The 20,110-nt window shown below is 43.7% G+C and overlaps 1 protein-coding gene across 2 annotated transcripts in view; it reads left to right on the top strand.

The window, feature by feature from the left end:
• Positions 1 to 18,365, top strand: part of CC2D1B (coiled-coil and C2 domain containing 1B) — a 34,700-nt gene extending 16,335 nt beyond the window's left edge. For both annotated transcript variants that reach the window (XM_062623190.1, XM_062623191.1), the window contains 13 exons: positions 1,267 to 1,379; positions 2,340 to 2,532; positions 4,835 to 5,007; positions 5,635 to 5,760; positions 6,280 to 6,338; positions 6,596 to 6,712; positions 7,200 to 7,273; positions 7,933 to 7,991; positions 9,821 to 9,872; positions 11,222 to 11,321; positions 14,946 to 15,036; positions 15,672 to 15,802; positions 17,244 to 18,365. In XM_062623190.1, coding sequence (XP_062479174.1) covers positions 1,267 to 1,379; positions 2,340 to 2,532; positions 4,835 to 5,007; positions 5,635 to 5,760; positions 6,280 to 6,338; positions 6,596 to 6,712; positions 7,200 to 7,273; positions 7,933 to 7,991; positions 9,821 to 9,872; positions 11,222 to 11,321; positions 14,946 to 15,036; positions 15,672 to 15,791 — 1,277 coding nt within the window. In that variant the 3' untranslated portion in view covers positions 15,792 to 15,802; positions 17,244 to 18,365. The remainder of the gene's footprint in view (positions 1 to 1,266; positions 1,380 to 2,339; positions 2,533 to 4,834; positions 5,008 to 5,634; positions 5,761 to 6,279; positions 6,339 to 6,595; positions 6,713 to 7,199; positions 7,274 to 7,932; positions 7,992 to 9,820; positions 9,873 to 11,221; positions 11,322 to 14,945; positions 15,037 to 15,671; positions 15,803 to 17,243) is intronic.
• The last annotated feature ends 1,745 nt before the right edge of the window (positions 18,366 to 20,110 follow it).

The raw sequence follows: 20,110 nt of genomic DNA, 5'->3' as shown, positions 1-20,110 counted from the left end.
CCTGCTTTGAAGGTGTTCCTGGAAGGCTGAAAAGTTGGACCAGATGATCCTTGAGCTCCCTTCCAACCTGGTAGTCTGTGATTCTATGAAAAGCAGTTTGGCACCCCTCGTTCTAGAGAGTGATCAGTTTCTTGGTAAATCCCAGTTTCTGTAAGGGTGAGGTACCCCATATTTACACTTCTGAAAATACGTATAACTCCTCCATTTCCTTACATATTAGCTACATGTTTTTCAGCCATCATTTAGAGGCCATATGATTTTGGTTGAAGACAACCATCAAGCAGTCACTGGGACCAGCAATGAGATTATAATAGACTGGCAGTGCATTTCATTGCATCTGAATGATGATAAGAGCCAGCCTTGATCTCCTTGGAGACAGAAACGCTGCTGAATAATGGATCAAACTGGGGGCAGCAGCATAGGGTTCTGCCTGTCTGTGTACCTCTAAACATGTTCTGTCCCTGTAGGAGCTATCTCTAGGTTTAGAAGCAGTTTAGTTGCTATTTCTTGGCACCTCTGATGAGACCAGCAACAATACTTGGTACATATTAATAAGATAAATCTTATTAACAGACATTTCATAGTAGTTGCTCTGTGTCTCGTTCAAAGCTGACACTGAAGTGGGAGTGTGGAAGTGAGTTTATTTTCCATCATCCAGCCTTCCTCCCGTCCTTAAAAGGATAATAAAAGCAAAAAGGATTGTTCTTCATATACTTCACATTTAATTACTGTGATTATGCCTTACTTTGCAACCCCTGTATTGCTGTGGATTTTCAGCAGAGGCTGTTAGTGTGTTATCTAGATGTTAGCGATGTGTGGTTTTATTACTGTATGGAATAGCACTGGTTTTCTGCTGGACTATGTACCTTTAAGGTGAGGCAGCAGTGAGAGGGGAAAAAGAGCCAGCAACAGCTTGTACTTTGTGCAAAGGAGACTGAATTCTTTGCTGGTCCTGGAAGCATCTCTGTTACCAAAGTCTTGAGTTTGCATGGTTCCGTGGCTGGCTACCGGTTGCTCAGCTTAGAATACTGTGCTCTGTTACTGCATTATCTTAAAGTCTGTATATCTGTGAGAGATCAGATCTTAAGTCCACCACTCAGACTTTATCTAGCAAGGCTTTGTGGCCTTGGTCTAAGTGTGGTTATGCTCAATTATGAAATAAATGAGGTAATAGATGCTTGGATAGAAATACCTTTATGAAAAGAAGAAATATGGAAGACAGATCTTAGGTCTTATGCACCTCTTCTGTGTTCCTTTCCTCCACAGGATTTCCCCCTCTTCCTGGTATTGCAGCAACGGATGGTGACAGCTCAATAGCTGCTGTTCTGGAAAGTGCTGGCAAGCTGGCAAATATGGAGGAGAATGAAGATGACGAGGAGGTTTGTATTTCTTAGTAGGATGTGTAAAAGTTAAAACTCTGTCTCTTCGATGTGCAGAGATGAGGCCACTGGATTTCCAGTCAAGGAAGATGAAATACATTTCCCATAACTCTGAAGAGTATATGATCTCAGTAGTAATTTCAGTTTGTATTATAGTGCAGGAGAGAGATGAGATGTTATTAGAGTCATTACCTACAGAGTCTCTGAGTCCAGAGTTTGGCTTTTTCATAACTGTCTTACGTGTGGCTTTTATTTTCAAAGCAAACACTTCAGATCCTAGTCACCCCCTCACATTGTTCTAAAGTACTTCAATCTGTATTTTCATCCTGCATCCCAGTAGCTCCTCTGTGCTTTCCCAGAATTTTCAACACTTCTTGTCAGGCAGCACCAGCCTTTAGACTTCGGTTTGATTTCTTTCTGTCTCTGGATTTGGTTTCTGATTGTTTATGCTTTCAACTGGAGTAGCTTTTAACCCCCTCACATTGTTCTAAAGTACTTCAATCTGTATTTTCATCCTGCATCCCAGTAGCTCCTCTGTGCTTTGCCAGAATTTTCAACACTTCTTGTCAGGCAGCACCAGCCTTTAGACTTCGGTTTGATTTCTTTCTGTCTCTGGATTTGGTTTCTGATTGTTTATGCTTTCAACTGGAGTAGCTTTTAACGGAGAGAATTGCTAGATGATGTTTTTTCTGCATGCATCTGCTTGTTTTTGAAGTCAGTGCCTTGTTGAACATTCCTTTTGTCCCTTCTATAGTGGAGGTTTGACCACTTGCACAGGTTAACTACCTAATGGCATGACTCATAAACCTCCAGAAGTTAAAATTTGCTGTCTGGAATGTTATGTTCCCCTCAAAAGTGATACCAGAAGGCTGATAAATGATAACCATGGTTGTTGATGCTGTCCTCAGCCCTGGAATAGATTTTTATTTATATAATATGAAATTCCTTTTGTTATGTTAGACTGAACCTCTGGCACAGGCCCCTGTTGCCAAGAAGCCTGCTCAGCTGCCTGCAAAGCCGACTCAAGTTGTTAAGCCAATTACAGTGCCATCTGCTGTAGCTGGGGAGGAGAGCTCTCCTGAGCATGTGAAACGAGCTTCATCACCTTCCACCGTGCATCAGGCAGAGTCAATGGATCACCTCCCTCCAGCTGGTAAGATGAAGGGATTGTCATTCCTAGTGATCCATTAGCAAGTTGCTTGCACTAGTTTAGTTTAATACCTTGGTAAAGACTTCATTATCTTTTAGATATGAGCTTGTGAATACGTGCCATAAGTGTCCTCTGGCAGGGGCCTCAGTATATGTGTCTGCTGGAGGGCAGATCCAGACCAGCCATGCAGCTTTATTTCATAGAGACAGCAATGTGTAATTCTAAGGGTGCTTGGGTTTTTAATTAATTTTGATGTAACAAATGTATCCATTCATAATGTTTAACTCAGTTTACAGTTGAACTCTGTGTGTACTCTCATTAAAGTGGACAGCTTGCCAGTGTGAATTATTCATTGATCTAATGCAGCTTTTACATCAAACAATGGTTTTTGCCTAGTGCTTTATCTGAGGATCTCAAACTGATACATAGGCAGTAGTTCATCAGTTTCTTGGTCTCCTGTTGCTAAGGTCACTGAACAGTCTGTACAGGATTAATTGTACAGATAGTCAAGGGCAGCCGCCTCCTCATGGTGTGATTTGGGCACACACCAGCAGTGTTCAGGCTCTCACTGATTCTGTTGTTTGCCTTGACTGTAATTGAATCATAGAATCACAGAATAGTTTGGGTTGGAAAGGACCTTAAGATCATCCAGTTCCAACCCTCTGCCATGGGCAGGGACACCTCACACTAAACCATGTCACCCAAGGCTCTGTCCAACCTCGCCTTGAACACCGCCAGGGATGGAGCATTCATAATCCCATCCTCCTTCCATTCTGCCCTGGGTGGTTCCCTCAGGACTGCGGATGCAGGGTCTTTTACAGGCTGACAAACATTTCACAGTGCCAAGCTTAAGCCTTCTGTCTAGAAAAATTCCATGACTTGTTTTATAAATACCGCTAAAACTTAGTAGTTGTCCATTTTGACTTTGAAAATCTGTGAATCCTCAGGATTTTGGGGTGTTGCAGTTTTAGCTGACATATTAATCTTTTGAGTGAATTACTCTCCACTTACAGTGTGAAGGAACTGATATCTGGTCTCTGATATGACAGTAATTTCTCCTGGGTGTTTCACGTATTGTAAAAGAAGACCAATAGGTGCAACAGGAACCTAGACAGATCATACTGACATGATTTTCACTACAGTGAAACAGTCAGTACTTCACTAATGTAAAGCTGTATTTCATTAGCCAAAGTGCAGATGTTACCTCCTGTCCCCCAGAATTCCCAAATGCAACTTACAGCTGATAAATCGACTGTAACAGAACTGTGTTGTTGGAGGGCACAAGGCATAGGGAGGTGTGAGAGTGGAGCAGTTGCACTTAATGCCTCCACCAGGAAAGGCAAGGAGCCAAGATCAGTTGGATTAATGGCTTTGTTCAGTGCATTCTCCACAGATTTTCTTTGGAATACCTGTGCTCTGTGTCTCAGGCTCACAGAGCACACTGTGGGTTTTGTCTCAATGGAATCTGGGCTAGTTACCTTGGCTAATTAATTTGGGTTTGGCTGATTGGGCAAATTGCTCACAGCAGCAGGACAGTGGCTCTTTTGTGAGGATGGGAATAAGGTGATTGTCATCTGCCAGCAGTGAACATAGTGTGAGAGTTACTGGTGTATTTGTTTGCCAAGACAGGCACCTCTTGCAAGTGCTGCTTAGCTTGTGTAATCACAAGTAGAGTGCAGTGGTGAATACGAGTATCTTTGAAAATGGCCCATGCTGTGCATTTTCTAAGTGAGGTATAGAAAGAGGCAGGATGCACTCACCTGGTACAATGTAAAGCATTCTTTCCTGACTTGCACAGTTGTCCTTATATTATGGGAAGGAAAGAGGAGACCCAATAAGAAGTGAAGATGGCAAGGAATCACAAATAAGCAGAGGTGATAAATCTGAATGTGCCTGCATATTGGTTCATCTGTGTTTCTTTCCTGACAGTTCAGGGCTGAGGGAATAAATGAGTGCAGAAGATGCTCATATTTGCTGTCTTCTAGAAGTTAACATGTCAAGCTGAAAGCTTGTATTCACCTTCTGCTTTGGATCTGCAAATAAAGGGCTGTAATCACTGTTGTGACACTTGTGATGTGCTAGGAGGTTTTGATGAAGATGCCGTGATAGAAGGAAGTTTGTTTCTTTTTTCTGATACTTGACATTGAATCTGGCCAAGAAACAATTAAGTTCAGTAAGGAAATGTCCTTATTGGATAGCTGTACTTTTGCTGACCTTTTTCTGGCTATAAATGGAACATGATAAACCTGTTTCAGGAGCATGGCAGTGTCAGATGAATGAAGGTTTTTATTCAACTGTTTTTCAGTGAGGGAACAGCTGGAATTTCTGGAGAACAGAAAGAAGCAATACATAAGGGCAGCTGTCAAAGCAAAGAAGGAGAATAACCTTGAACAGGCCAAGATGTATCTCAGGACAGCCAAGAGCTTTGACATAAAGATTCAGCAAGCAAAATGTGGCAAACCTGTTGATATTTCCAAGGTTAGTAGGACTGTCAGTATCTTGCTTTGTTTCATGTTCTTGGACATCTAAGTGCTTACTTCAAACACTGGATGATTTAATAAACATTTCTTGACACAATTAAGTTAAAGTCTGGATGCTGAGCTCTGAAATCCTCCTATATTTTTGATTTAGTTTTCATTTTGTTTCCTCTGCTGCTCAAGTGTTCCAGATTTTGAGAACATTTAGTCTCCATGAACCGTTTGCTCCTTGATTTACACCTAAACCATGCAGCTTAGAAGTATCCCCTGTGGTTAGGGTGTGAGTACATCTCTTAGCTACGTCCTGGCTCCGTTTTGGGATGAGGATCAGGTGCATGTGATGGAGTGATGCCCTGGTTTCTCTTGGTATTTGGCTAGATGGGAAACTAAACTGCCCTGTTCATTATTGCTGACCTGAATAATCAGGGAACTAGGCCTGTAAGACATGTTGCAGGGTTTATGATTTAAGCAGTTGTCAGTGGAGTGAGTATGGTTTGGGTTGGAATTGCCTTGAGAAGGAACACAACCCCCCTCCTTTCACTGACCTTTCCATACATTCTGGCTGCTTTTTGTTTACTTAATTTTTTCCCCTATAAGGGCTCTGAAATGTGGTGTCCTTACATTGCAGCTGCCATCACCCCCTACAGATGATGAGGGCGATTTTATCTTCATACACCATGAAGATGTCAGACTGTCTCAGAAAGCAGATGAAGTGTATGCACAGCTCATAAAGCTGCTGAAGGACCAGTATGAGGTGACCAGTTTATCTTTTTTAGTGAGGCTTTGGGTGTTGTTATTTTAATATCTCTCTGGGTTTTATTAATATTATCATCCATCCCATCATTGTTTCTGTGGGGTCGTTTGCTTTTCTTTTAAATTACTTCTGATTTTGTGTGTCCTAAAGGGGAGCATTTTCAAAGTTAGATTTTCTACTTGTTGAAGTCAGAGGCTGTGCTTGGAGGCTCGGGACTATCAAACTGCCACTGTTAATATGAGCACTCCGGTTTGTAAATAGTACCTGGATGATTAAGACCAGCCCTTGACTGAACCTCATATTTGGAAATGAAGTGATTAAAAAGCAATTAAAAAGGGCAGAACAGCTTAAATGCTGTGCTGTTTTACTGGGAATGGTGGGTGGATGGTTTTGGGTGTCTTGGGAAAACTCTTGCCATTTCTTAGGTTGTCATCAGCCTCAAAACTCTGCCAGTCACAAGTCTGTGTATAAGGATCACTGAGTGCAACTGTATTTGTTTGGGTTTGTTTCTGTTGACAGAGGTGTCTGCAGTATTCCAAGCAATTCATGCATCTGGGAAATGTAGCAGAAACGACTCGGTAAGACCCGCTGTTAAATCATCCCACAATGTGGTCAGTTCAGGCTTGAGTCTGCCTGACCCCCTTGAAGATGATGGGGTTTCAGGTTGTTTCTCATTAAGTGAAAGGGTCAGGACCTGTGAAGCCTCCTGCATGTCCAGGTTACAATCAGACTTTTGGTGTGAGGCTTACTGTCTGGGCTGTGTCTGGCAGAATGCTCTGTTTGATGTCCCAGTGTGTGTTGTAGCTTTTCTGTTGTTTCTTTGCCTTTTCTGTAGGTTTGAGAAAATGGCACAAGGCTGTAGAAAGGACATGGACATCCTGCAGCTTGCACGAGCACAAGGAATGGAGCCTCCAAGCCATCACTTTGAGGAAAGAACTTTCAAGATGATAAGGTATGGAAAACCAAAGGGATTTCTCAGGCATGCTGGAATGAGTTTCCTGGTTTTTAGATCTTCTTTAGGGAATTGTGGGCTTCAGCAGACTTGGGTAGCACCTAGGGTTATGCTCAGCATTCCTTAAAAGACACACAACAACTTAAATACACAGAAATTCTTCTCTAACTTCTCTTCTGGGTTCTTTTGTTTTCAAAATATCTTCAGCTTCATCTCATCATATTCTGTTACTCGAGATACTCTTCCTTCCTCTGTGTTCCTCCCTCAATCCTGTTGCCTTTGGGCTTTGTTGATGGCATTTTCCATTCTACCTCAGAGATGTTTTTGTCTTGGTTTGTGCTTTTTCCTTGCTCTTTTGTAACCTATGAAGATGCTCTGTGTAGGAGTTGAAAACAGTCTGGCACATTCCTGGTGTCCTGGTCTGGCAGTGGATCTGGCGGTGGGCTACTGGGATGAATACACTTTTTTTGTCATTCTTCTTTAACAGGATATTTTCTGAGCTCAACAGCACAGAAATGCACCTTCTTATTGTCAGGGGGATAAACCTACCAGCTCCACCAGGTAGGTACTCAAAAGGGCACGTGGGCTTTTTCCCCTGGGTAGGTAAGGAAAGTAGTGGGGCATGAGATTTTTCTACCTTAAAGACCACTTTAGGAGTCAAGACTTGTAGCCAGCACTCATTAAAACGAAGTAACCAAGGTTCAGGCTCAAGCCCCCACAAACTTTTAAACAGTATTAAAAAAAACCCCAACAAACAAAATCCCCAGAAGAATAAAGAGAATCTGGGATCCATCTGGACAGAGGGAAGAACTTTAAATTGTCCTGGGTTCACTCATAACTGGGTCATAGTTTTAGTTTCGTGTTTATCTCCTATTTTGTTATGCCCGCCTTAACTCTGCACCACGTTAATGTGTATTGACCCCTCAGTAGACAGGAGTTGCTCCTGCCAATATTCCTGCTCTTCGTCCCTTTTTTTCTGGGAGCTTGTAAACCATCTGTGCCAGTCTGTCTCAGGACTAACAGCAGCATTAAGAGAAGTAGGTGTTTTTCTTTGGACACCAGCTCTCTGGATTTTGGTGCGTTGGATTTCAGTTATCAACAGACAGGTCATGAGTCCTACTGAAACTCACTCGGGTGCTCTTGAGAACCCTGCTCAGCATTACAGATGCAATGAACATACCTATATGGGCTGTTTGAATTGATGGTGTTGTCTCATTCAGGTGTATCCCCGAGAGATTTGGATCCCTTTGTGAAGTTTGAATTTCAGTACCCGAGTGCGGTGAGTGTGTGTCCTGGCTCTGCCCTTACTCAGTCTGACCCTTGCCACTGCTGTGTTAGTGTGGGAGGGCTTCAAGGAGGAAGTGTGGGTTTTCTTCTAGAAAGGGAGAACACTTCCAGCCATACTGCCTGAATTTAGTTCTAAAACAAGCTTTTCTGAGAAACAGAACTGCTTAATGAGTTTCCTGTGGATCTGAGCTTTGCTGCCCCTTGATGTTCTCCACATCTTACACTTAGCAGCGTGGAACCTGCTTTAGGCTTGCATGTTCTCTGGCTGCCTGACCACCAGCTTTCTGCTGAACAGCATTCACAGGGCTAAGCCATGCCCACATTTTCCTCTGTCAAGATAACTAATTAGACTGTGTCTGCAAAGTATGTAGAAGTTCATTTCTTACAGGGGTGCAAAATCGCTGGTGACTTCAAACACAAGGACAGGCAAAGCTGTCAGTAGGGGAGAGGGGCCACCTTAGATGGGATCTCCCTCTAAGTCCCATTCCTTTCAGAAAACAAGCTTTTAAAGGCATTGCTTTTGGACATCTCTTTAATTATAGAAATGGATTGCAAAGCTTTATCTTTGCCATCAAATAAATGCATGTGACTCCTGGTGATTCAATTAGCAAATATGTATGTGCATATCTGACTTAGGCCATACAAGTTTCTTGACCTTCTAGTTAATACTTACGTGCATGTATATATGTGCATATATATATGCGCATATGTATGTGTATAAAAATACCAGTACACATACATATGGCTTCTTTCCTTGAAACTCCTCAGTGTCATCCTGTTCCCCACACTTTTAGAAGCAGTCTCTGGTCTGAAAAATGCAGAAACCATTGAGCTGACATACAGAAACCATTGAGAGCTGTCTAGTCTTACTCTTAGTAGAAGTGCTAGGGCTTCTGCTGCTTTTGCTGTAGGCCAATAGCAGTCATTGCTCTTACAGGACTAATACTTACCCCTGTGAGAATGCAGAGCCTAGGATTTATTGCTCCTAATAAAATTTGCAGCAATTCCACTAAATCAAATTCAGTTACCTGTGAGAAATTGGTGATGGTCAGATCAGGTTTGGGGTTAGGTTTGAGTTACATGGGGCCTTAATGGAGGGTTTCCCCCACTCCATGAGGGGTGGCTAAAACCAGAATTGGGCTGTATGAATAATTTTCCAGGGAACAAGTAAGACTCAGCAGAGTTGCTTTTAATCTGTCTTTGTTTTAAAGAAGCCAGGTCTCTGCTGCTTAACCAGCAGTCAATCCACCACCTTTCCCCTTCATAGCTGGGATCAGGTTTGCAAAGTAGCTGCAGTAATTAGGTCACATTGTCCTTGTTCAGTCCCCCGAGATTCGGTTTGTTCTCCACTTTAGGTTAAAAGTTAATTCATTTTGGTGGCAGATTGATTGTCAGGCAAAATAATAGTAGGGCAATTCCCTGACTGATTTGTGATGAATTCCTTGTGTAGCTTTATTATTCCAATGAATGCAGAAGGAACAGAATTACTGTGTCGTGGAACGTGTGCAGTTTATCATGTAGTTCAACAGCCATAGTCGGTAACTCTGTGATGATTGGACTGAATTGAGTGTGACCATGTAGCTTATCTATGGCTTGTATTTAATATAATGTTTTGACTTACTCTTTATCTACTATTGTGACCACAATGAAACCCAAATATTTCAGTCTTGAATGTACCATGGCTGCTCTTATCATTCTCATAACCTCCTAAAACCTCATGTTCACTGTGTAGGTATAAAAAAGAGCTGCTAATAGAAACTACTACTCTGTATTTTGCAACAGTATCTGATGGCTTATGTAATGTGTCTCTCTCTTTAATAGGAGCAACCTCAGAAGAGTAAAACACCTGTAATAAACAATAACAATTCTCCAGGTTAGTACTTTATCTGGGACAGAGGGAAAAACATTGCACCTTAGGTATCATGGGAGAGTATAGGCTAGTCCCATATGGCGAACCAGGCCAGAGGCCTTCTTTCTTTGTGAAAGGGTTTGTTGTAGGGTGAAGTCCGGCTGTGATGAGAGTTTCTTCCCCTTCATCCCAGTATTGGTGGCAGTTGTTACGTTATGAATTAGTGAAATCGAGTTACCAGTTGTGCTCCAGCTGTTGCCATCAGCCCTGCTGGAGATGGGCCAGATAAATAAATAGTAAATAAGTTAAATCATCAATTTCAGTATCTCCATGGATCAGATCTTTTTCAGTTGGGTTTTGTGTCCTTGGAGGTTAGCAAAGATCATGACAGAACTGGCAGTCAGCTGCCACTTCTAAACCTGACAAAGCAGTGCTGCAGAAATAGATCTTATAGCTATTTTTTTAAGACAGTGTGTCTTAAACCCAACTAAAATACTTCCCTTGTACCTTCTGAAAAATACCCCTTTGTACCTGGCCACTGACTACCACCATTAGACTCATCATGTGGTTTAGAATTAAACCTCTTGTACTCCGAGTTTGGTTTATTGCTCTATACTTTTTCCTTTAATTGTTGCAGTTAGCAGCCATCTACTATCAAACCCCTTTGGATTCAGTGTTCAAATTACTAGTTGTGAATTTATCTCAAGATAGATACATATAGATATATAAATATGTATCTTTTGAGTTTATATGTATTTCTTATTAAGTGGAATTCCTGAGGCTCTGATGCTAAGAGCTGTGTTCCAAGTCTTCCAATAACTTGATCGGCGCTTACTGAGCAGCCACTTAGCTGTAATGTTTTGGGATCCCAGGCTCACAAGCGGAGATGAATGTTCCTGGGAAGCACAGCAGATAAAAGTCTTTGAACATTAGTTGCACAATGTTGTGGGCCTTTCTGATAAACAGGTATCCTGTGGCATAGTTCTTGTTATCCTCAAACTGGTGTTAAACCAGTGTTAATTGCATTATCACACACACACACACACACCCCTTGCCAGTCATTCCAAGCTTCCTGTGCTGTTTCCTTACTATTTTGTACCTTTTTCTTAGCCACAGACAATCTGTTTATTGCTGAAAGACCTTGATTCTCCAGTAGTTTGCTGTCACCTTGTGATTTGGTTTTCTGCTGCTTGGTTTCTGTCCCTGTAAAGTGATGCCTTGTTAATGACTGAAATAACCTCCTGAGGAGCAGGTCCATAAAGATGCGAAGTGTTTCTAAGTGGACAAAACTAAGATAAACAGGAGTCTGAGTATGTGCATGTAATAGAGCACAGCACATGTTTTACCTTCATTTCTCTGTATCCTCACTGTAGAATATAACCAGTTGTTTAAGTTGAACATCAACCGAAATCACCGAGGTTTCCGGCGAGCAATTCGGTCCAAAGGGATTAAATTTGAAGTATTTCATAAAGGGTAAGTCCCCAGTTTGCTCCCTCTCATTGTCTCTCTGAAACAGTTGAGAAGACTGAAGTAGCTGAAATTGATGAAGCCCCATCTTTAAGCCAGCAGTAAAGTGTTGGCTGGTTCTCATGTCTGAGCTCTGTTATGTTCCCCTATGGGGGTGAAGAAAAGGCAGAAGTTCAGAGGAGTTGATTCCTAACTGTCACATCAGTGGAGGGTTCATGTGCAAGAGGAATTGATGAGACAACATCATGGTTCAGTTCAGATTGTTTGGATTCTCACCCAGTTTGGTTTTTCATCAGAAGATTTATATGTTCAAGGGGGTAACTTTGTAGAATAGGAAGTACAAGTAACAGCAAAACATGAACAGCAGCAAAGCAGCTGTCAGATGATGGCAGAGCTAGTGCTATGGTTTTGTACTTCATTCTGAGGATACTACAGTATTTACTGAGCGCTGCTAGCAAACTGTCTTGAGAGAGACAGAAGACTCCACTCATCTCAGGGATCAAGATGGTGAGGTGGATGTTAACAGTTGGTAATGTTCATCCTATGTCTGTGCTTATTACTGATTTATTCAGAATCAGTGGCCTGTATTCCCTGATCCCTGAGCTGGTTGTGATCCATGACGTGGATGAGATGTTAGCTAACCTAGCTTTGTCTTGGTGATTCTTTGTTTCTCTTACTAGGACTTGCAGAAATGATCCATAGGTTCTCTGGGGTGGTTTTCAAGTTGTAGATGTTTTAATTTGTGTGCTAAAGTCCAGGTCTTCCATTTGCATCTCCATTGAAGCAAAAGCTGATTTTCTTACTCTTTCTCTGCCCGTCCTGCTTGCTCTACTGCTCTGTTGTTCATGGTGTCATCATTACAGATCCAGCCTCTTATGCGTAAAACTGTTCAGTACTTACATTGGTTTAAAACATTTTCCCCTATCTTTTGCACATCATTGTACATGTGGGGCACATCCTGTTCTCTCACCAGCTGGAACTGTGCTTGGTTTTAATGTCTTAGCTCAGGCTCAACTTCACCCGTTGGAAACGCTCTCCAGTGATTCATGAGTTATGTGCCAGCTCCAGATTGTCCTTTGAAGCCTTTTTGAAGATTAGCAAAAAACTCTCTGCAGGTCGTCCCTTTTCTAGGTCTGAGGTTTTGGTTTTGTTCTTAGGACAGGAATTTAACAAGATAAAGATGTGCTTGTTGCTGGTTTGGGGTGGAGGGGTGGCGGTTTCCCTGGGCCCATAGCAATAGGGAATGAGGAAGAGAAGAAAAGCCCACTGAGCACCTTCCCCTGGCTGTCCTCTCGGGAGAAAAGAGGATTAATGATGCAGGCTCTCTTCTAAAGGCTGCCCGCTCCCTGCCTGTCTGTAAGACTATACATGAATAATACTTTCAGAAGTGCTTGTAGATGTTGTAGGTTTGGGGTCTCTGGTAGCTCTTTGACCGTCTCCCAGGAATTGTTTTCTGTCGGTGAGCAGAGGAGACTTGTTTCAGGTCATAGATATTAAACTTGGCTTTAAAGAACACTTTAAACTAAAAATCCCAGCAGCGATTTCTCCAAAGGAAAAGCCTCTCCTTAAGCTTCTCTTAAAAGCTTCTGAAGATAAAAGGAGATTCCCCATAGCTGTTTCTGAAGCCATGGCCTGGAGCAAGTTCACATCCTTCACAGCCACCCCCCTAGAACTGATGGGGGCTGAACCAGTCTTTATTGTGTCTTGAATTATAAAGTGGAAAAATGCTTTAAGAAGCATTGAGCCAGAAGAATCGCTGATTCCCTGAGTTTATGAACAAGGTGCCAGCATACTGCAGCACAGTTATATAATCCCTCTTCATTTTAAGGTGCTTGTGAAGTCAAGGAAGTATTCTAGCATGTAAGAGAGTCAAGTCTGAACTTCTCTAAATGGCTTTGTCTCTAAATGATGTAGTCGTATCGATGGAGAATGAGGTCTTATCTTTGGAGGGCTTTCTGCCAAGAGAATTCTTAGGCATCATGTTTGGGGCAGCATTATCAGCCCTTGAGGTGACTCCTTGTGACATTGCTTTTTCTTTACTACAGCACTTTGTGTTGAGATGGACAAACTGACAGCTAGGGAGTAATCTGACAACTGAGCTGGAGTCTTTCATGTCCTTCAGCAGCAGGTTCTTGGAGGAGGTGTACTTCCTAACAGTGACTCGCTGCATGTGCCAGTGCATTCAGTTGCAGAGGTCTTGGGGTCTTTATGGCATCCAGAAGTGTCTGAGCTCCCTGCTGGGAGCTCGCTGCAGCCTGGGCTGATGGTACCTGATTTCTAAGGTGCTGTAGGGCCCTTCCTGATGCTGTTTCTGAACAAACAGGCCAGAAAGTGAGGGTAAAATCTGGATGGCAGGTGCCTTATACGGTGATTGATCTGAGCTATTTGGAGAATATATGGGTGGAGCAGTTGTTGAGGTGGTGGATGTGAGGAAACAACCTTCCCCCTTTCCCAGTCAAAGTTTAGACCATCCAGTTCACAGAGGTTCCCTTGGAAACTGACATCAGATCTGTGTAGTAATATACTGGCTGCTGTTGCCACAGATGACATGATCATGAGGCTCTGTATAATAATCCTCAAAGTTTTCATCGCATACATCAAGTCTTGCTTGATAATATATATAATAGGGATAAGAGTGGATTAATGGGGTTATTTTTTGTATATTTGTTGGGTTTCTTGCCTGTTTTTTCCCAGATAGTGGCATAAAAAAGGAAGCGTCTGAATTCTTGGCAGGCTTCCTGTCTAAAACATGACAGGCACAGGCATGGCTGGTTGGCTTTACTGCCTCCAGACTCTGGACATTTTAGTTGTTTATCAAGCCTTTTGGAGACTTATTCCCAAAGCAAGGAAAATGCTTGGATGCAGGCAGAGAAACCCAGTGGAATTAGTGTGTGTTAGTCTTAGCTGTTGCCTTTTGGGGGAGTTTGTGTGGGTAAGGATTGCACCACCTGCCCCTTAAGGTAAAGATGGATGTCTTGCTGATCAAAGTGTTGAGCAGAAGTGACTGTAGCAGAGAACAGTTGATTGTTTCCCTTGCAGGATGAAATGCTTTGTGCTTAATTCCAGCAGACTGGAAAGTCTGAAGCAATGGTTCCTGATGGTTCAAACTACCGGTGTGGAGGTGAATCAAACCAACAGCTGCAATGAGCTGTTCTTAGCTGTTGAAATGGGTTTATCAAAAGGAAACAGTGATCCGAGTGACTTTTTCCTGATAAGTAGTTTGCCAAAACCAGCACGTGCCTGTGAAGGCTTGTTTAGATGAAAGATGCAGCTTCTGTTGAACAGCCCCTTGCAGAAGGTTGCTGTCTGTCCTGGCTGTGAGGCCACTCTTCCCTGTTGCGCTGTGCAGGGACACAAGCTGCTGCCATTCCCAGTGCTCGTTTTTCTTCACCACTGTCCTCATCTGTAACTTGGTTGCAAGGGAGTAATTGGGCACTTTGTATCTTGTCCTTGTAGTCTGGTGCACTCAGGGTTTGCCTCTTGCACCCTGGCCTGTAGGGTTCTGTAACACTTCTTGGCTGGCCCTCCTGGATGCAGGGATGGCGCAAACAGTGCTGACCTGAGCCTGCTTTCTCTTTCATGTTCTGCAAAACCTTACCCACTGAATTAAAGATGATTTCTTTGAAACAGGTCCTTTTTTAGAAGTGACAAGCAAGTGGGAACGGCACACTTGAAACTGGAGAAGCTGGAGTCAGAATGTGAAGTCAGAGAGATCATTGAGGTACTTCTGGGTGGGGCGAGTTCTCCTGGTTTAGTACTTGAATACAAAGGGAAAATGAATACACATTGCATGAATGTGTTTGTGCACAGTTGAGTTTTGTTTAGTTAGGTTGATAAACAGTGGGCTGCTCTTTGTTTTGTCATCTCTTGAAGCTTGTGTTAGCTGTTACCATTCATAGAACCACAGACTGGTTTGGGTTGGAAGGGACCTTAAAGCTCATCCAGTTCCAGCCCCCTGCCATGGGCAGGGACACCTTCCACTAGAGCAGCTTGCCCCAAGCCCCGTCTTGGGGACTCTCTTCCTCAAGTTTCCTGTATCAGGAGAGTTTTCTTTGTCAGGACCAGAAATTGAGGTGATTCCCTCAAACATTTGTGTTGGTAGCTAAGAGATGAAGGGGTCAAGTGAAGACTGCCCGAGTGGATAGAGAGCTGCTGCAAGATCCCTAACTGGAACCTTAATAACCCCCTGCCTTGGGCTGCAACACAGACATGCCCAGGACACACTGCCCTCAGCATTGTGGTCACCTGCAGGTGATCTCTGTCATCCTCTAGTCATGGGGAAATGCCTGAGGCACCCTGGTTTGACGGTGTCACTTGTATGTGTGCTGACTGCTCTGCTCTTTGTGGTTCTTCCAGATTTTGGATGGCAGAAAGCCCACTGGAGGGAAACTGGAGGTGAAAGTGAGACTCAGGGAGCCCCTCAGCGGTCAAGATCTTCAAACAGTTACAGAAAACTGGCTGGTCCTTGAGCGTTAGTTCTGCCTGAGGTAGGAATGCTGCATCCAACGACGGGCTGACAGAACCTGACAGGGTACAGAGGAACTCTGCTTGACTAATGTCTGTGTTGACATTGACCTAATTACATTGCTCTGGCTTTGGGATCATTTCTCGTAGCTGTAGTGGTGAGTTGGCACGGTTTCAGAAATGAGGTTACCCAATCTCCTATCAGTTTGTGTATCAAAGATGTTATTTCACAATCACTTCTAACATCCCCCTTATTTAGAATGGCATTTAGAAAACAAGACTGGTGAGTCCCTTCTAGGAGGGACAATGCTTTCTGACCATCCCTATTGTTAGCAAAGAACCTTTCAGAGTCGGCAGGGACCCTTCTGCCCCTACCAGAAGTTAGAGGAAGGAATTTTTGTCCCATGGAAGTCTGCTTGACTTTATCTGACAGGGAGGCTGTTGAAGACCGGCTTTCTTCTGGATACTGGAGGCTTCTAGGGCTGGAGAAGCCGTGCAGTTGAATACAGGTTTCCCAGAGAGCTGTGGCTGATGCCCCACTGTGCTCAGATCAAGTACAGAAGAGCTGCCAAAGTAGCTGTGTACTAGCAGGATGGGAAAGAGGGAGCCTTCCTCCTCTTGCCAGTCTCTGCAGAAACTGCTTGGCTTGGCAGCTTATCTTCCTTTCTCAGACTCTGCTTTTTAGGTATCACAAATTCCCTCTTCTTTAAAACAAATCCAAAGCAAATTAGCACCAAACTCTGGTGTCTTTGTTTTTTAAGCCATTTCCTACATAAAGTTACTGAAGGATGAACACCAGCAGTGCCCCTGCCTGTGGAATCTCTAACTCAGCCCACTTCTGTGTCTGATGTCTGAAAGAAATTCAGAGTAGTTGGACACAATCACTTGACACCCTGAAACTTTCAGTCCTCACTTCTCCCACAGCCTGTGTTGGTAAACCACAGAGGGATGCTGACTTGCTGGTGACAGTCAGTTCTCCCTTAGTACACTGCAATCCCCTGCAGTCTAGTGTGCACCCCTCTTCTTCAGCATAGCTTTGCATTTATAAATGGCAATTAAATTAATGGTGATCAGCTTCACGGCCACAGCACCTCTCTGCCACACCTTTGTGTTAGGATTTACAGACCAGGAGGTCTTGTTTCAGTGCATGAATCCAAATTTGTAGCACCAAAGGGACTGTTTGCCTGGGGATTTCTGCCCTGCAGCCATGGGGGTCAGTGAGCTGCCTGTGAGCTTTGGGCTTCTCTGAAGGGACACATTTGATGGCCATATCTGCAAGACAAGTGACTGGACACTTAAGCATCTCCAATCACTAGAGTTTAACAATACTGCTTCATTGATTTTTGTAGTTGACCATCCAGAAAATGAATGTCGGCACTTCACATCTAATGTGCCCCTGAACTGTGAACATCTGGTAAGAGCTGCATCAAGTAATTCTGGTGTTTTCCCTTTGTTTTTCCCCAGCTCCACTGGCAAGTTAAAGATGTGGGATGAACGTCTGCAGAGAGATGCTGCTAGCTGCAAGCACCAAAGATGTTAAATGAATGCACTACTGAACCTAATGTCTATTTTGGTAACAGCCATAGTGCTTACTAATAACGTCGGGGCAGATGTAAGGCTCTGGGAGTTTGCTGCTGCAGGGGACTGTCACTAGTCTACACAAAATAGACAGAATTGCCTTAACGTGGGACTACTAATGTAGCACCAGGATGAATGTTACACTAACTATGCACAGTGGTGTGGGAAAAGTTTAGCCCCTTCAGAATTCCCTGAGGCAGTGCAAGAACTTTCTGGTCAAGTCACAGGTAAGACCTTTACCAGAACTCATGTTTTCCAGTGTTGCGGTACAGCCAGCAGTCTGCTACTGCTTCTTCTGTTTCCTTATCAAGACCTCTCTGATCTATCTCTTTTCATTTCTTAACTAGAGAGGGAACTCAGGCAGTGGATCCCTCTGTGTGTGCCACTACAGCACGAGCTCAGTGGGATGCTGCTGTTGAGGAGGAAGGAATGGCAGGCTCCAGAGCAGCAGGTGTTTATAGATGTACATTCTTGTTCTGGCTCCCAGCTGTCTGCCCTGCGTGGTCAGTGCAGCCCTGGTACTGTGCCTTCATCCTTTTTCTTTTTAAATGTAAAAAGGAGGGGAAGAGAAAATGAAGTAAGCTCTGACTGCTGCTTCCCAAACGTTCCTTGTATTTGTACAGAAATAGGCTTTTACAGTTCTTCCAGGTGCTGGGGAAAATAGCCACTGTTACGTAGGAAACGGGATTAAGACTATTTTCAGGAATGCTTCTGATCAGCAGCATACAACAAAATGGTACCAAATACGTTTGTGGTGTTAAACCTCCGTGAGCTCAGAGACAGGACTGATCTCAGAGGAGAGGACGTGCCTGCGCTGCGGGGTCGGAGCCTTTCCTGCACCAGCTCTTTAGGCAGGGCAGGGCACAGACAAGCAGGGTCCAGGCGGGTAAGAGTCAGGCAGCGCTGCCTCTGTCTTCCTGAGCAGATGAAGACAATACAGTGTTTAGTTTTTAATTTCAATAAATTTAATATACAAAACTACATGTTGAAAATAAAAATATAATATGCCGTTTTTTGCAGTGTTAACTAACTGAATTTTAAAAGTACAGTTCTTTTTTCTCTAAAACAAGTACTCATTTCTTAACAACATGGTAATTAAGGTCATTTCAAAGGCTATGGTTGAAGCAAACATGTCAGTCACCAGTTGATAGTGTTTTGCACAAACATAATCCAAACCTAAAAGACTTTTGGGGCAAAGGAAGAGAAGAGAAAAGATTTTTCACCTCTTTTACTGCATGATTCAGTGTAACAATGCAACTCGAGGAACTGGAAAGCTGCCGCTGTGGCAAAGCTGCAGAGCAGGCTCTGGAAGGAAGATGGGCAATTTTAGTTTATGGAGTGCTCTTCCAGGAACCAGATCTTGCCTACACTGTGAAGTGTGTCCCACACCAGTGTGCAATCAGGAAGTAACCTCAGTTCTGCTCCGCTACACAAATCCATGGGGAGAACAGGGATTGCGTGAGAGTCTTGGTTTTGTCCAGCATGACCCATGGAGTGAGCTGCACCAAGCCAGCCACCTCCTCCCCAGCACAGAGGTAAGGTCTTGCTCTGATGCCACACTTAACCCAATAGTGTATTAGCAGTAGTAGTGTGCTACCTCTTACTGCCCAGCTTTTGTTTTTGGTGCTGGACCCCAGTTCTCAGGCCACCTTCTCTCCCAGTGCTGGCTGGGGACAGCCATCATTTGCCACCTTGGGTTTGTCAGACTTTGTTTCAAAAGCAGTAGCTATTTATTCACAAGTACCTTCTGTACATACACTGTGCTCTATGCATAACACATTGCTATGTGTGGTTACCTTTTCCTTTTCCCAGCTAATACTGTGTATTTGTTAAAGATCAGCCTCACACTTCCCTTTGGGTGTGAACGGGCACCTGTGTTACCCATTTACAGCAAACCCAAAGTAACCCCTGCTGCATCCACCAGAACTGACTGTGAGTAAGGACAGTGCAAGGGTCACCAGAAGTGAGCACCTCTCTTCCCAGGTTAACGTTCTGGACAGACAGGAGAAGACACCTTCATCCCTTCCGTGGGGACCCAAACCAGCAGCTCCACATGGCTATGGCTAAACAAACCAACCCCCTAATCCTGCATTCAGCTCTTGCCACAGGTGAGCAGCTTCCCACCGAGAAGGTGGAAACACAGTTCCTGTCTCTGACTGAGTCTCAGTTGCAGCTTCTTTCCCTGCTAAAGCCCTCTTGAATGAGCTGGGCCAGGTGCAAGTGTTGGGAGCTGCCCACAAAGCCTTTTTTTCAGCAGAACATGCAGGAAAGAGCAACTCCAGACTTTTAGCATGGGGAAGCTTTTTCGTGGGGCTGCTAAGATGAAGTGCAAGCTGCCTTGTATTACATGACACAAGCGTTACACTACAGCGTACAGCGAGGAGGAGACTCAAAGCTGCCCTGGGTGTTACTTCTCTTTAAAAGCAGGACCTACTGGGGAAGAGCAATGAGACGGAACCACGCTTTAGGGCTGATATTCCCTCTGCTTTGTAACAGATTTGTAAACAAAGTACAGAATTGCAGAGTTGTTCTAGGAGCCGTCATAGGAATTGGCAGAGGTGACAGGGGTTTACAGTAAATAGAGGGGAAAAAAGGAAACTAGCCTATCACGCACACAAAACTGCAGTTTACGTAATCCCACCTGCCCTTCTGCTCCTTTGGAGGCATAGACCAATGCAGTTATGGCTGGGTAACCTGCCCCCGTCTCCAGGGCCACTCCAAATGTCTTTCAACCAATAATCTGGTCAAAATAA

The sequence above is a fragment of the Pezoporus occidentalis genome, unplaced genomic scaffold (genome assembly GCF_034315485.1).
Source record: "Pezoporus occidentalis ecotype Australia unplaced genomic scaffold, CSIRO_AGI_Poc_V1 ctg25, whole genome shotgun sequence".
Taxonomy (NCBI): domain Eukaryota; kingdom Metazoa; phylum Chordata; class Aves; order Psittaciformes; family Psittacidae; genus Pezoporus; species Pezoporus occidentalis.
Note: the sequence above shows the minus strand (reverse complement) of the source record. Positions and strands in the feature narration are given on the sequence as shown.